The sequence below is a fragment of the Triticum dicoccoides genome, chromosome 6A (assembly GCF_002162155.2).
Source record: "Triticum dicoccoides isolate Atlit2015 ecotype Zavitan chromosome 6A, WEW_v2.0, whole genome shotgun sequence".
NCBI classification, from domain to species: domain Eukaryota; kingdom Viridiplantae; phylum Streptophyta; class Magnoliopsida; order Poales; family Poaceae; genus Triticum; species Triticum dicoccoides.
In genome coordinates this window covers 289,582,076-289,596,757 of record NC_041390.1, presented here as the reverse complement: position 1 = coordinate 289,596,757, position 14,682 = coordinate 289,582,076, and the positions used below count along the sequence as shown (strand labels likewise).

Genomic DNA, 14,682 nt, shown 5'->3' with positions numbered 1-14,682 from the left:
CATTTGCTCGCAGGAAACAGACCCTCGTGGTCAGGTTGATCGTGCTCCGGCGTGGTCAATAACCCTCGGAAGTTGGTTTAGCGATTGCTAAGGCGCGACGTCTCGCACGTTCGTAGTCGGATCGTCAAGGTCGACTCCCACAAAAAATGATAGCCACCATCTCATCGAAACATCGGGACAACTTTGCCTTTATCAGGATATGATGAACTAACCCTATTTTTTGTGGCTTTTTCGTGGACTGTAGGTATGAAGAACAAACTCGATCTAAAGTACGAAAAATTGTAAAATCTCACCGAGCAACCTGAAAATCTGATACCACTTGATAGAGGCAAAGGTGTCCCGATGTTTTGATGAGATGGTGGCTATCGTTTCTGTGGGAGTCGACCTTGACGATTCGACTACGAATGTGCGAGACGTCGCGCCTTAGCAATAGCTAAACCAACTTCCGAGGGGTTATTGACCACGCCGGAGCATGATCAACCTGACCACGAGGGTCTGTTTCCTGCGAGCAAACGAAGAACAAGCAAGAAACTGAGATTGCAATCTGGATATTGCGAATATAAAATGAAAGCTTTATTGATCAAGGTGGGGTTCTGTGACATCTTGGTCTGGTTGGACACAAACGAAGTACGCGAAGTTGCAGCTATGGAGAACTTTTAATCTAAACAAAACCCAAAGTCTAAACGATGCCCTATGGCTGTATATATGGAGGAGAGAGGGGAAATTTCGTGGCCCTTGGTGGAGGGGTCCGAAACCAACCCTAACTCTTGTTTTCCCACACACACGGACTCTAAAAACAGCATATACTTAAGTACTTCGAAAATACATGGGCCTGGCCCAATAATAAGGTGACGCAACACCTAGAATAGCCTCTGGACGAAACTTATGAAGTGGTATTTCGTCCAAGGCTTCATGCACTCATTATGGTGGCTTCAAAGTCCTGGAATCATCACTTGTAACTCCGTTCTTGTTCCCCTTGCGCATGCCATCATCTCCATGCTTGAACTTACTCCAAGGTTCATCTTTCTTGTCCAAGCTAGGCCGTTCATTTGTAAGCAAAACAAATGTATCCAATTTAGGCAGCATCATATTCTCATGAACATTAGAATCGTTACCAAGAAACGAAAGTACCTGATAATTCAATTGGCGTGCGTGAGCTCTAGTAATTGATCCAGTATGTATAACAGCAGGGGCTGTGGGTGTAACAATGGTGTTGGTGTCCTCATCAGATGTGCATTACCGAGAGGGCCTAGAGATACCTCTCCGACAATCAGAGTGACAAATCCTAATCTCGATCTATGCCAACTCAACAAACACCATTGGATACACCTGTAGAGCATCTTTATAATCACCCAGTTACGTTGTGACGTTTGATAGCACACTAAATGTTATCTCAAAGTCATAGGAACATGTATAAGTCATGAAGAAAGCAATAGCAATAAACTAAAAGATCGTAGTGCTAAGCTAATGGATGGGTCTTGTCCATCACATCATTCTCTAATGATGTGACCCCGTTTATCAAATGACAACACATGTCAATGGCCAGTAAACTTAACCATATTTGATTAACGAGCTAGTCAAGTAGAGGCATATTAGGGACACTTTGTTTGTTTATGTATTCACACATGTACCAAGTTTCTGGTTAATACAATTATAGCATGAATAATAAATATTTATCATGATATAAGGAAATATAAATAACAACTTTATTATTGCCTCTAGGGCATATTTCCTTCACATGGTGGCTCCAAAGTGTTGAAATCTCCACTAAAAACTTCGTTCTTGTTCCCGTTGCGCGCGACATATCCTTCATGCTTGGTCATGCTTCAATGTTAATCCTTCTTGTCCATGCTGATTTGGTAACAAACAAGTTGCCTTTGGGTGGTCCGTGTTGTCAAGTGTGTATGTGGCGTCTCCTCCACAAGAAAAGCTTAGGGTTCCTTTGCCTCCTGCCGACACCGCCGATCCGCCTTGTCTTCAGTGGCATTAGGGCCATGGCAGCATGGTGGATTCCGGCCCTTGCCGGCGGGAGGGCTCCGTTTTTAGATGTTTTTTCAAGTTTTGTTAGGGTCTGTGTCCTGCTCAGGAAGACGAGACGACGACGACTCCCTGAAGATGGAATAAGGTCTTCCCAGCCTAGTCCCGTTCCGGTGGTGTGCCTAGCATTGTTGGTGGCTGTGTGTAGGTGTGCCTCCGGTGGATCTATCCTTAGTGGATTTGCTCGGATCTGGTCGTAGTTCGTCTACGTTTGTGTTTTTTCAGGTTGGATACTTCCAATCTATGCTATTATTCATCGGCGGCGGTTGTTGTTCTGCCGCGCTGGTTCTATAGGGTCTTAGCACGACGACTTCCTGACTGTCTACTATATCAAATTTTGATCGGCTCCGACGAGGGAGGGGCGATGAGGCGGCGCGCCTTCGGCTCGCTTCAGTGATTGTAGTCGTCGCTATGTGGTCTACGGAACTGGGTGTAATTTTTATTATTTCTGATGTTTGTTGTATTGCCATGATTGAAGATGAATAGATTGGAAATTTTCTCGAAAATAAAGTGTGTACATGGCGGATGCCTGGGACAGCATACCGCCTGTGGTTTAATTTCGGTTTATGAGACCAGTCTCGACATTCTAGGTGACCGTCGTTGTTTGTCAAAAAAAGTACTCCCTTCGTTTTTTAAAGAGTGTACTTCCAACTTTATTGAAAAGTCAATTTTTTATGTTTGACCGTGTTTATACAATAATAGACCAATATTTGTGCCATCAAATTAGTAGCATTAGATTCATGACAAAATATATTTATACCTATTTGGTTTCATAAGCACCAATATATTTTTACACAAACTCGATTAAATTTTTCCAACAAAGTTGAAAGTATATACTGTTAGGACGGAGGGAGTACACATCATAGGATCCGAACTTCGAGAGACGTTTTTTTAGACAAGGGCGATTTGTCCCACAATCCCTCTAATCCCTTCATAAACTAGTAATAATGTACGTGCAATGCACGCTTATATTAGGCAGAATATTAGTTACACGTTATATTAGGTAAAATATATCTGTTACACTATTTGGTAAGATATGAATTACTTTTTCACAGAAGTGGTAGGATATTAATTACATGACAGATTTCAAGGGATAACATTGAGTCAAAACGTGTTTATAACCAATGACAGTGGTGTGTAATTAGAGCGTTAAACATGTTTGGTGCTCAACATTGGAGCGATTTGAACCACTAGATAACACTAGTAATAATGTATGTGCAATGCATGTTTATATTAGGTAGGATATTAATTGCATGTTATATTAGGTAAGATATATCTGTTGCACGTTGGTATTTGGTAAGATATCAGTTATTTTTTCGCTGGAATGGTAGAATATTAATCACATGACAGATTTCAAGGGATAGCGTTGAGTCAAAATATGTTTATAACCAATGGCAGTGCTGGGTAATTAGAGCGTTAAACGTGTTTGATGCTCAACATTGGAGCGATTTGAACCGCTAGATAATATGATTTGATAGTCAAGATGGTTTGGATCTGTCGATTTGGGTCTTTTTATATTGATATAGATATAGATGATTTGATGGTCGAGTTGGATCTTTTTATATTGACGATATAGATATAGATATAGATATACATATGCGAATCAACATATGGTTGAGTTGGTTAGGTGGACAGTGGTATCTCCAATCCACCAAGGTTCAAATCCTGGTGCTCGCATTATCCCTGAATTTATTTCAGGATTTCCAACGATGCGCTTTCAGTGGAAGGAGACGTTCCCGTCGACGACGAGGCGCCTACGGTGACTTCGTAAATCTCAAGATGATATGCCGGCTCAGTTTCTCGGAGATGCTCATAGGAATAGGGTGTGCGTGTGTGCATTCATAGGGGTGAGTGTATGCGCGTGTATATGAGCGCTTGTGTCTGTACTGATGCTCAAAAAAATATATAAATATACATATAGATAAATACGAACATCAGGATTTCATTCGCTGTGACCATCAAACCATGTTGGTTGGCGACAAGGGCGATTTGTTGATGCGTATGGAGCGTTCGAGTTGCCCTATGACCCAAAAACTCACCGGGGCTGCGAGCCCGTCTTTTATCCCCTTCGCTACCGCCAGACCATCTCTTTTCTCTTCCTCTAACCCCTTCGTAACCGGAACCCTAACACCCAAATCCACCACTCCCCGTCTTCGCCCCCTCCCATGGCAACCGCCAACGCCGACGCTGCCGAGGTCGAGCGGCTCTACGAGCTCGGCGACCGACTTTCCTCAGCCAAGGACAAGTCCCAGGTGTGCTTCTCTCCTGTGCAACCGATCCATTCCCCAGGGCTCCTTCGGTCTAGGGTTCTGACGTGTTTTTGGTCTTACAGCACGCGGCGGACTATGAGGCGATCATAGCGTCGGTGAAGGGGCAAAACGTTAAAGCGAAGCAGCTGGCGGCACAGCTCATCCCCCGTTACTTCCGGAGTTTCCCAGCCCTCGGTACCTTCGCCATGGAAGCAATGTTCGACCTCGTTGAGATGGAAGAGCTCGCGGTTTGTATTCTCTCTGTCACTCTCTTCGTAGTTGATGTTAATAAGTAGCTCGGCATTGGTGGACGCATAGGTTGAAGGACGATGAACACTAGCATTTCCTTTTTGTGTTAAATTGGTCTAGGATTCAGATTGGACTCGCTGGAAACTAGAAATTTATGTTGGAAGCTTGTCTGTGGTTTAACTTAGTTTGTGACCGGTATTGGTTCCTATAAAATTTCCCTCCCCTTCTGCTTGCTCCATGCTTTTCTGTTGCTGATATTCCTAGCTGTGCTCCGAGGAGACATGTACCGAGAGTGCCATTTTAAAGTCACTTCTTTGCGTCAAAGACAATCACCTGTTGAGAAATCTAGAATAGTTACACATTCAGGCATTTTTTTAGAACCTTACGCCCCCCCTCCCCCTAGCCTTGCATTGATCCTTAACCAGCAGAGCTGATCTGTTAATGCTTTATTAAGCAGAAGGCTCAGTGTAATCAAACATTGCTTTGATTCTCGTCTTGCTAATAGCTACAACGGGATCAAATCATCAAAACAATAGCTACAATGGGATCAAATCATCAAAACAATACCTGCACCTTAAACAAAGTCTGTACCTGCGGAAATGTGAGTGAGCATTAGATGTACATCGTCACACGGCACAGTGAATATTTTCTACCAATGCTGATGTCTAATTATTGTTCAGTGAAGTGATCGTACAAGAACTATTTTCATTATAAATGTGGGTATACAATGTCAGTGGGGTCTGTGATGTCTCTGTTCGCCCTATACCAGTTCTTTGTTGATGGTTGCACCTTATTAACATCAGGCTATATCCAAGATTATAATAGTTTTTGGATAGCTACGGTTTCACAATTTTCTGATAAATGTGTGAAAGATACAAAATGCTTTATCTGTTTACCTCTGAATGGTTTTCATTTGTCAAAAGGCTGCTGTTATTATGTTCACTTTAGAACAACATGAATTTATTCATCATAAGGTTGTATGTTATCCACATGAATAACTCTCATCATTAAATGTACTTACAGATCAGAATACAAGCTATTCGTGGGTTTCCGCTTCTTGGCAAAGATGCAGAGTTCATCTCAAAAATTGCAGATATTCTTGGTCAGCTCCTTACAAGTGGTACAGCTTTTCTCCTATCTTTTCTCAGCTCGAATGTCAAATGTGGCTATGCTTCTCAAGTTCTTTCTTGCATTTCAGAGGAAAATGTGGAGCGTGATGCTGTTCATAAAGCACTCATGTCCCTTATACGACAAGATGTTAAAAGTAAGAGTCCTATCCTCATCTGTTGTTTGCTTACAGCTTTCGGAGTACTTTGATATGCATCCTGGTGTTTGATTACCGGGCCTGTGCTGAAAATTTCTGCCATCATTTTCTTTGGGAATGTGGACTTTCGGAGTAGAAAATTGATTTTATCATTGTCCTAATCCTAAAACTAAAATAAGTTGTGTAAATTGATGCCAAGCCTAGAGTTAACAACCTTATATGACGAATTTCTTGCTTTTCAACTATTGATGATGTTTATTTTACCAGATTAACCCAATTGGCAATTTACTGGACCTTCACACAAACTCTAGAAACCTAGAAAAATGGATCCTGTAGTATTATGTTTATTGAGTGGTGCTCTACTGCTCTATTTATTGATGTGCATATGAACTTCTGCACTTTCTTGACCTTTTCTTATATATCACAAGAGACATGGGTAGGACGCTGGGCAGAATCCACTTTCATCACTTCAAGGTGTTCTAGATTACGGGGTTTAAATTCAAGGCAGGTCCATATGCATAAGGATTATTGGTGGGCCCACCATTTCCTATGCTGTTCGGTCACTTCTATTCTTCTGTTGTTTGTAGTAGCTATATTTTGCGCAATACTCAATAAATGGCATAATCAGGGGAGCGATTTTAATCTTTGCTCTCCTGTTAGTTTATCATATATGGCACACCATCTAACTCTATACCGCATATGCATTTTGACACATCAGGTAAGTGTTCTTTATGTATTAGAAAACTCTGCGTGGCGCAGTTGACATATTATCTGAATAGCACTTGATATGTATTTTCCTGTTAGAAATACTTTTAGCCACAGTATATCGCACATCCTTTTTGATTCTTACTAAAATTGTGAGTTCTGTTCAGCAAATGTTGAACTTTTAATAGCGTGCTGTGCTGATGTTTTGTCTTAATTCAACCTGTGAGTTCCATTATATTGATGATGAGTAACACCAACTTGTAATTTCTTTGTTATAGAAGCTTGTAATATCTTTCTTGCTGGTAGTGTTCACTTTGATGGGCTGCAAATGTCCTTTTTGTATTACTCGTTACACCATTTAGGCATTTACCTCTTCTGTTTCTTCACCTTCATTTTTATTGACTTGTTGCTAGTCAGGATTCTGCTTAGCATCTATTTGGAAAAGCATGAAGCTAGTAAACACTCAATTATTCCACATTTCCCATACACATAAAATAACAAGAAGACACAGTTTCATCTTTTCTTCGGTGAAACCAGCCACAGCCCACATGTTCCTATCATTAATTCTGTTAAGAGTAATCAGGATTTTTTTGACTTAACCTTTGGATGATACTGGAGTAAAACTATATAAGTAATGTTCCAGAATGATCGTTGAACTAGCGTCTGAGTTTTTTTTGCCATCATCTCTTTGGACTGTAGTTACGAACAAGGTTGCCCTGGTCTACTATGAGGGCTACTATTGTCTTTTGATCACATTTTTTTGTTCATTGTGCAAAGAGTATAATGTCATGTAAACTGGATGTAGAGGTTAACATATATGCTTTTAACTTCATCAAGATCTTATAGTTGCTTTTACTGTCTTTGGTGTAGATTCGTTGCAGCCTTTATTTAAGCACGTGGAGTCAGGATCAGAGATCCGTGAAAAGATTATTTGTTTCCTCCGAGACAAGGTACATAGATTGCATGCTCTAGGCTATCAACCTTATTTTCTGAGTATTGATAGAGTTAAAATTTTCAGGTTTTTCCTGTCAAAGCAGAGCTACTAAAGCCTCAAGCAGAAATGGAAAGATATATAACTGATTTGATAAAGAAAGTATGTACTAGAGCTACCATTTTTTTGTTTATTTAATTCCTGTATATTTCTGACACACTTTTAACAAAAAATGTATGATTTAGAGTGTACAAGATGTTACTGGGCTGGAATTTAAATTATTCATGGATTTTCTGCGGAGTTTGAGCATATTTGGGGATACTGCTCCTCGAGAATCCTTTCAAGAATTAATTGAAATCATTCAAGCACAAGCTGATCTTGATGCACAGTTTGATGTAAGTATGCTATTTCAACATTCTAGGAATAAAATTTATATGTGTGCATATTAAAATACCAGAAAATTCGGGTGCAGTCATTGACAAAAGGACATTTTGGGAGTTGGCTTGGCTTGGACCCAGCCTTTATTTAATGCCGTATTTTGTGTTGTCTGTCAAACTTCTTGTAATTCGATCATGTGAACCTTAGAGCTAGTCTAGATAAAGAATTAAAAGCACAATTGCTCTGGGTTAGTCAGCAGCCTACACAAATAATTGGTATCACTAATTGAAGTTAGCGAGCATCATTATACATCGGTGCCAGAAGGTGGTATTTTTCGGTAATCATGGAGTAAACTTGTGTTCTGCGCACATTCATAAAAAAAGGTATAACATGCATGCCAAATTTATCCATTTAGCAGACCATCTGTAGCATCGGCTGGTCACTGTTGGTAGATGTTATGATAGTTATAAGACTCTTTGCTTTAGGGCAGTGGATGAGGGGATGAAAGGGCACAAAAGGGAGGTATTTGAACATGGCCATTCGGGTGAATATAGTAATGGTGTCGTATCGGTTGGTAAAATAGCCCGACTTCTAGACTTTACTGGTAATACAAGCCTCCTAAAAATGTGTATACTAAAAATAAGCTGGCAAAGACTTGTGGGCGTGGCATGTAATTTGTTGGAAGTTGTAAGTGCTAGGTGATTTGTTTTACAATTTTGAGGTGGTGCAAAATATCTCTAGACATAATAAATTTGTTGTTTCCTTTGATGCGAGGTGGCTATATTTGAGAACATGAATTAAAGCACCACTTTTTTTGCGTGCCTTTCTGTATAATGGCTTGACTTACCTCCAAATTGCATAATAGGCCCAAGCTTTGCTAATTTATAGTTCAAGATGAGTGTGGGCCTACTGAATTCCCAAGCCGAGATCACTACTGTCCTGAAGATGAAAACAATTCTATTCCAGACATTTCATTTGGTATCCGTTTGCACATAAATTGATACTAGTAACCGCGCACGTGCAACACACGTGTCAATTCATTCACAAAACCTCATTATGGCCAAAACTGGTAGTTTTCCATGTAACAAGTTTTGGAAGCCAACATTGCACTAAACTGAAATAATTCAGAAATCTAAGGAATGCAATCCTTCAAATAATAATAGTATCTAAAGACTGTTCTAGTTGCATACAACAGAGTGTATCATTGTTTTGTGTCTTAAATCTAGCAGAGTCAGCCTGCAAATACATCATATCTTAATATCCTTGAGGCTGAGCTCCCAGCATGTGTCATGTGACTCACATTGAGCATGGAATACCTGATGGAGAACCAATTAGGAGAACCAAAAGTCCGAACTGATGAAGAAGGCCGGGCAATCCACATGTCCTTCAACACCCTCTCTCACGCACTGCTTGATAAGGCCTAAGTATGGACAGAAAGAGGGCACACAATCTTTTCTATTTAATTTGCGAAAGCAGAGACTTGAACCAAGACCTCTTGGCACTGATACCACATTAAGTTTCATACAAGATACATGAACCAAAAGTCTGAACTGATCGAGAAGGTTGGGCAATCCACATATACTTCAACAGAAGTATCCTTGGTGTAGCAATTCTTGCTTTGTGCATCTCATTTTCTGGGTTAGGGGTGAGTAACAAAGGTGCATATTGATGTTGCACAATCGTGACCTTTCCATATGTTGCTACTTATTATTATTAGTTTCCTGTTTATCCTTTGTTGTTAGTAGTTGCAAGTTCTTAAGTTTGAAGTTCGTTTCTAAAGTACCTTTGTTTTGAGGTTGTGGATTTTGCTTAGGATCACTTCTCTTTCAGGTTTCTGATATCGATCATATAGAGAGGTGGACCTCATGCATCTATATGGCTCTTCCTATCTTCACGGTATGGCCCATTCAGTCGAACAATAATTAAGTCATTTATGTTATTATTGTTGAGCATTGAATCATATATTGGTGTTCTTTGCTTTCTTCAGAGAGGTGCATCAAGCAGCAAGTTTCTCAACTACTTTGCTAAGCAAATCGTTCCAGTTTTCGATAAGGTAAATTGCTTCATCTTGTACCTTGCATCCTCTGCTTCGTATAGGAAGAAGCAAAAGAACACTTTGTTCTTATTAGGGCAAGTTTGTGCTATACTTTTTATGTTGGTATATACTCCCTCCGTTCCTTTATATAAGGTGTATTTGTTTTTTGAGAAGTCAAACGAGTGCAAATTTGACCTAGTTTTTAGAAAAATATATCAACATTCACAATACGAAATTTATATCATTTGATCCATCATGAAAAGTAGTTCCATATTTTATCTACGAGGTATTGTAGATGTTATTTTATTCTATAATCTTGGTCAAACATTCAGATGGTTGACTTGCACGGAAACCTATACAGCTTATATTCTGGAACGGAGGGAGTAGTAAATTAGTGACGACCGAATGCCTCCATGGCTACAGGAACATTTGTGTCTCATTATTAGCGTATCATCTTGATAGTCATGTTTTTTTGATCATTTTGTGACAACATCTTGCAGTGTAGTGTACTTTCTGTGCTGATTAAGCTCAACAATTCATGATAATTTTAATTGAGATTGATACTCCCTCTAAAACGTGTTTACATACATCTATATCTAGACTAATCTAAGACAAGCAATATGGATTGGAGGGAGTACCTGTCTTTTGTGCCCTTTTGTTTTGTTATATTTTTGGTTTTGTTTGGAATATACATTTCTAGAAAACTGCACGAAATGACCATTGCTTAGTGTAACTAACACCCATCCCCACCAAAGGGTTGTTGATATGGGGCAAGCCGTTGGGTGGCCCGACCTTCACGAACCGGAGGTAGATTTGAGGAAGAACACGAGGAATCACAAGGAAATCAAGGGAAAACACATGGATAACTAGTGATGACAAGGCAACACCCTATTGTAACCGCAGACCCACACCACACAGTTCACGTTGTTTCTTGCAAATCCAAGGGAGAAGCAAGAACAAGATGTGCAGTTCTTTCCCAAGTCCTAAGACAAGGAGGTCTTGAATACCTTGGGAAGAATCTTCCCCTCAAGAGGAGGCCTTGATCTCCACTAGGGAAGTCATCTCCATGTAGGAGGAATCCCACATAGGGAGGTACATGGGTTGGTGGTCCCAAAGCTGCGCGCCCTGTATTATTAGGCCTATTTGGCCGATATAACCTGTCGTTGGGCAAGGCGCGGGGTCGTCGAGGCAATCGGCGGCACAGTCGTCAGGAGGCCGGTGTAAGGTTACACCAGTACTTCCTGGGAGGTTCGGGCGTTGGCCGATTACACTAGGACTTGTGCCGGGACTTCTTCCAGGAGCTATCAGATTTGAACCGGTTATGCTTGCTAGGTTGGACCGGTTATACTGCTGTTCAAGTCTTCCTTTGTCTTGCGCTTCCGTCTCCGCTTCCAGGCTTCTCTCACAGGTGGTGTCTGGTGTGGGTGCTCTCTTGTGCATGACCTATTGATGTAGGGTGGAACCCTAATGGCCGATCTTTCACGAAATGGAGGGGATTTCCCAAAGAACACGATGAACACAAGAGAGGAAAATACTCAAATCAACGAGATCCAATCATACATGTGCTAAATCCACATAAGCAAAGGGGAGGTACAAGATCCAAAGTCAACAAGGGAGGATACACGGTAGCTAGTTCATGCCAATCCGTGAGGAAAGAGGTCTTGAATCCACTAGGGGATCCTTCCATCAAGAGGGGTCTTGAATCCACTTGGGAGATTTCTTTAGGAGGTCTCGGTCTCCAAAGGAGTAGGGATAAGTGGATGAGCAAGGATCAATCTCAACGTTGAGCTATCACAATGCTAACCCTAAAACGTGGGCGGAGTTGGAGTATATATAGTCTAGGCGTAGGTGGAGTTACATGGGCTTCGGCCTAAGTCATGCACGCAGGCAAGGTCTAGATGATCCAGGCTTCGGGTGGCCGGATGATTCGGGTGACCGTCCGGATCGTCCGGACGTGTCGTGGAAGCAGCGGCTGGTCCGGATGTCCGGCTTTGTCCAGATTATCCGGGAGCTGGTCCGGATGATTCGGCTTCGTCGAGGAGGCTGCTGTAGTCTTGGTGCGCGGTAGCCGGATCGTCCGGGACTTGGTCCGGATCATTCGGGCAGCTCTTGACTTGCTCGTTTTCTTCTCCGTCTTCACGTTCCTCTTCTCCCTTCGCTCGGCCTTACTCCTTAGCTTGTCCATGGCTAGTTTCTTGGTAACTGAGTATGCAAAGTGTCTCCGTTTGAGGTAGTAGCCATGTCTTGTGTGTTTCGAAAAGGAACTGCGAGAGGAGAGATGTTACCTCGGTCTTAAGAGCTCTTGCACGTGCATGTGTCATAGGTCCACTTGGCACTTGGGGAGACGAAGGTGGGTCCACGGGGATGACCTTGGGATGCTCCACATCATCTCCCACCTTGGGAAAGATCCGACCTCGGATCAAAATCCTCATCACCATGGAATGGAGATAGGTCCGTGACGCTGAAGATGTCACTCATGCTGTACTTTGTTGCGTGGGATGTCGATCTTGGAGGCATTATTCTAGCACCTTGAAGGGTCCGTCGGCTCGTGCTAGCACCTTGAAGGATCCGTCGGCTCGAGGTGTGTTTGGTTGAGGTGTGGATTCTGAAAAGTCTACAATTAGCTGTGAGAAAGCTGCTGTGAATTGAGAACTGTGGGAAAGCTGAAAGTTTCATTGAAACAGTTGTGAAACTGTAGATTTGGAAGGAATTGTTTGTAATGCCTGTGAGTCTTGAAAGATTGTTTATATATGCTTTAATAGACCGTAAGGCAACAATTTGTACACTGGTTGACACTACAGATGATTTATTTGAACAACTATTTATAATGTTGCAAATTATAAAAAATATAAATAGAGAGTGATGCCGTTTATTATTGTAAAAGACATGGAGATATCATGTCGGAATTTTCTCCAACAAATGCATGTTTTAACTTGTGTTTTTCTTAAGAAATGTATTTTTTTCGAGAAAGAACACACCAAAATATTTTTGCTGGGTCACATTGTTACATTACATCAGCACAACAAGAAATGAGCCACTGTGTTAAACTCTTTTGAAACATTACACACATCTGCCAGATGACGAAGTCCATCTTTTGATACACATTTGCTCGGAATTTTATACCAACCCCATTGTTCAACCAGTAAACAAACACTTCCAAGTTCCAAAATTATAAACATCCACCTAGTTCTTGTTGACTGTAATCAACTTACACTATATGGCCATGAATCTGCTAGAGTGCCCTCAAGGCCACTCTCTCGCTGCCCACCTCCCTGGCATCTGGAACACATAACAGATTACATGGGAAAAACTAGCAAGCAAACTCCATTCACATGTGATCATAAACATGCACTCAATGATATATGCTCACAATATCCAATCAACTAGCTGAGGGATGTACTCAATACCAAAAAATGAGGAGAAAAAAGAAGGAAGAGGGAGGGGAGCTACATTGTTGCTGTGGAATGATGCGGCGGCGCAGCTGTGCTCTGGGTGGCGGTGCAGGCCGGATGGAGCCATGGAGGTGCAGCGCGAGGGGAGGCTCATGGTGCGGAGCTAGGGGACGGGAGCAACCCTAATTCAGGACCTCTCGTTTGGGGAGGAGACGAATCGCACGCGCGGGGGTGGGGTGGGGTGTGTGTGTGTGTGTGTGATGGAACTGAATTAGGGTTGACATACCGGCGACAGGTGGGTAAACTTTTCGCCAGTTGATTGGCCTCAGCAGCTGCAGAAAATACACATACGAGAAGTTGTTGGTTTGCAGATTGTGCCGTGGGGAGACAACGTTTGGTTGGCTTCCAGCTTTTTAACTGCTGAAGTTGGTTGGAAAAGCTCAACCAAAAGGACCCTTGCTCATCATTGCTTAGTCTCTTAACAAGGGCCGTGCGTTCACAACAGGCGAATTTTACAATGCTGTTCAAGTTTCTAGTTATGATTTTTTGTCGTTGCTTTGTCAGTATCCTGCATCATCTGGAGTGTTTTTCCTTTTGAAACTATTTCTGCTCTTGCGTGTTTCAGCATCAAGTGTTCGTTTTTACCATTTTTAGATTCCGGAGGAGAAGAAACTGGATTTACTTAAGACAGTTGCTGCTAGCTCGCCATATGCTGCAGCACAAGATTCACGCCAGCTGCTTCCATCCATTGTTCAGTTGCTCAAGGTTTATACATTTCTTATTTCTGCTAAAGCCCAATTTGCAAGGTTTATTTTGTATGCTCAAAGATGTTCATGGGTTTCTCTTTTACAGTGAATACAGGATTAAAATTTCTATGTTGATCTCAATTGTTGTTTTGCAGAAGTATATGCCTGGGAAGAAGGTAGATGATATTAATCACAATTATGTCGAGTGCTTGCTATACACTTTTCACCATTTGGCTCATAAGGTTAGATAAATGAAATGTTTCTACTATGATTCATGTCAGTTTCTTCATGACCTTGTGCTGACCTAATGTGTAATATAGACACCAAACACAACAAACAGTCTCTGTGGTTACAAGATCGTTACTGGACAGCCATCAGATAGACTTGGAGAGGATTTCTCAGAACATTACAAAGATTTTATTGAGAGGTACCTTGCTATATATATGGTACAATAATTAATTGATGTTGATGATTTATTTTATTTGTATTTGCATTCTTCAAAAATCTGTTCTTAAGCAAAGAAGTCTACTAGTAAGTTACCATCATATTCACATGCTTCAATTTCATGTCTCACCATCTCCTCACATGTCATTCTTAGATTAAATTGTTTGGCTTTGTTTCATTTGCTGTACTGGCCACTTCTTTACTATAAACTGAGTTAAACTCTTAAGAATATGCCCCGAGAGCAGTGTTTTT

The 14,682-nt window shown here is 41.4% G+C and overlaps 1 protein-coding gene across 2 annotated transcripts in view; it reads left to right on the top strand.

Moving 5' to 3' along the window:
• The first annotated feature begins 4,094 nt into the window (after positions 1-4,094).
• The window catches only part of LOC119316800 (apoptosis inhibitor 5-like protein API5), a 14,559-nt gene continuing 3,971 nt past the window's right edge, over positions 4,095-14,682 (top strand). For both annotated transcript variants that reach the window (XR_005153326.1, XM_037591181.1), the window contains exons 1-12: positions 4,095-4,289; positions 4,370-4,534; positions 5,559-5,655; positions 5,734-5,799; positions 7,375-7,454; positions 7,523-7,597; positions 7,681-7,830; positions 9,644-9,709; positions 9,801-9,866; positions 13,895-14,005; positions 14,142-14,228; positions 14,307-14,413. Coding sequence is in view for 1 of the 2 variants with exons in the window: in XM_037591181.1 (XP_037447078.1) it covers positions 4,203-4,289; positions 4,370-4,534; positions 5,559-5,655; positions 5,734-5,799; positions 7,375-7,454; positions 7,523-7,597; positions 7,681-7,830; positions 9,644-9,709; positions 9,801-9,866; positions 13,895-14,005; positions 14,142-14,228; positions 14,307-14,413 (1,157 nt within the window). In the remaining variant the exon portion in view is untranslated. The remainder of the gene's footprint in view (positions 4,290-4,369; positions 4,535-5,558; positions 5,656-5,733; positions 5,800-7,374; positions 7,455-7,522; positions 7,598-7,680; positions 7,831-9,643; positions 9,710-9,800; positions 9,867-13,894; positions 14,006-14,141; positions 14,229-14,306; positions 14,414-14,682) is intronic.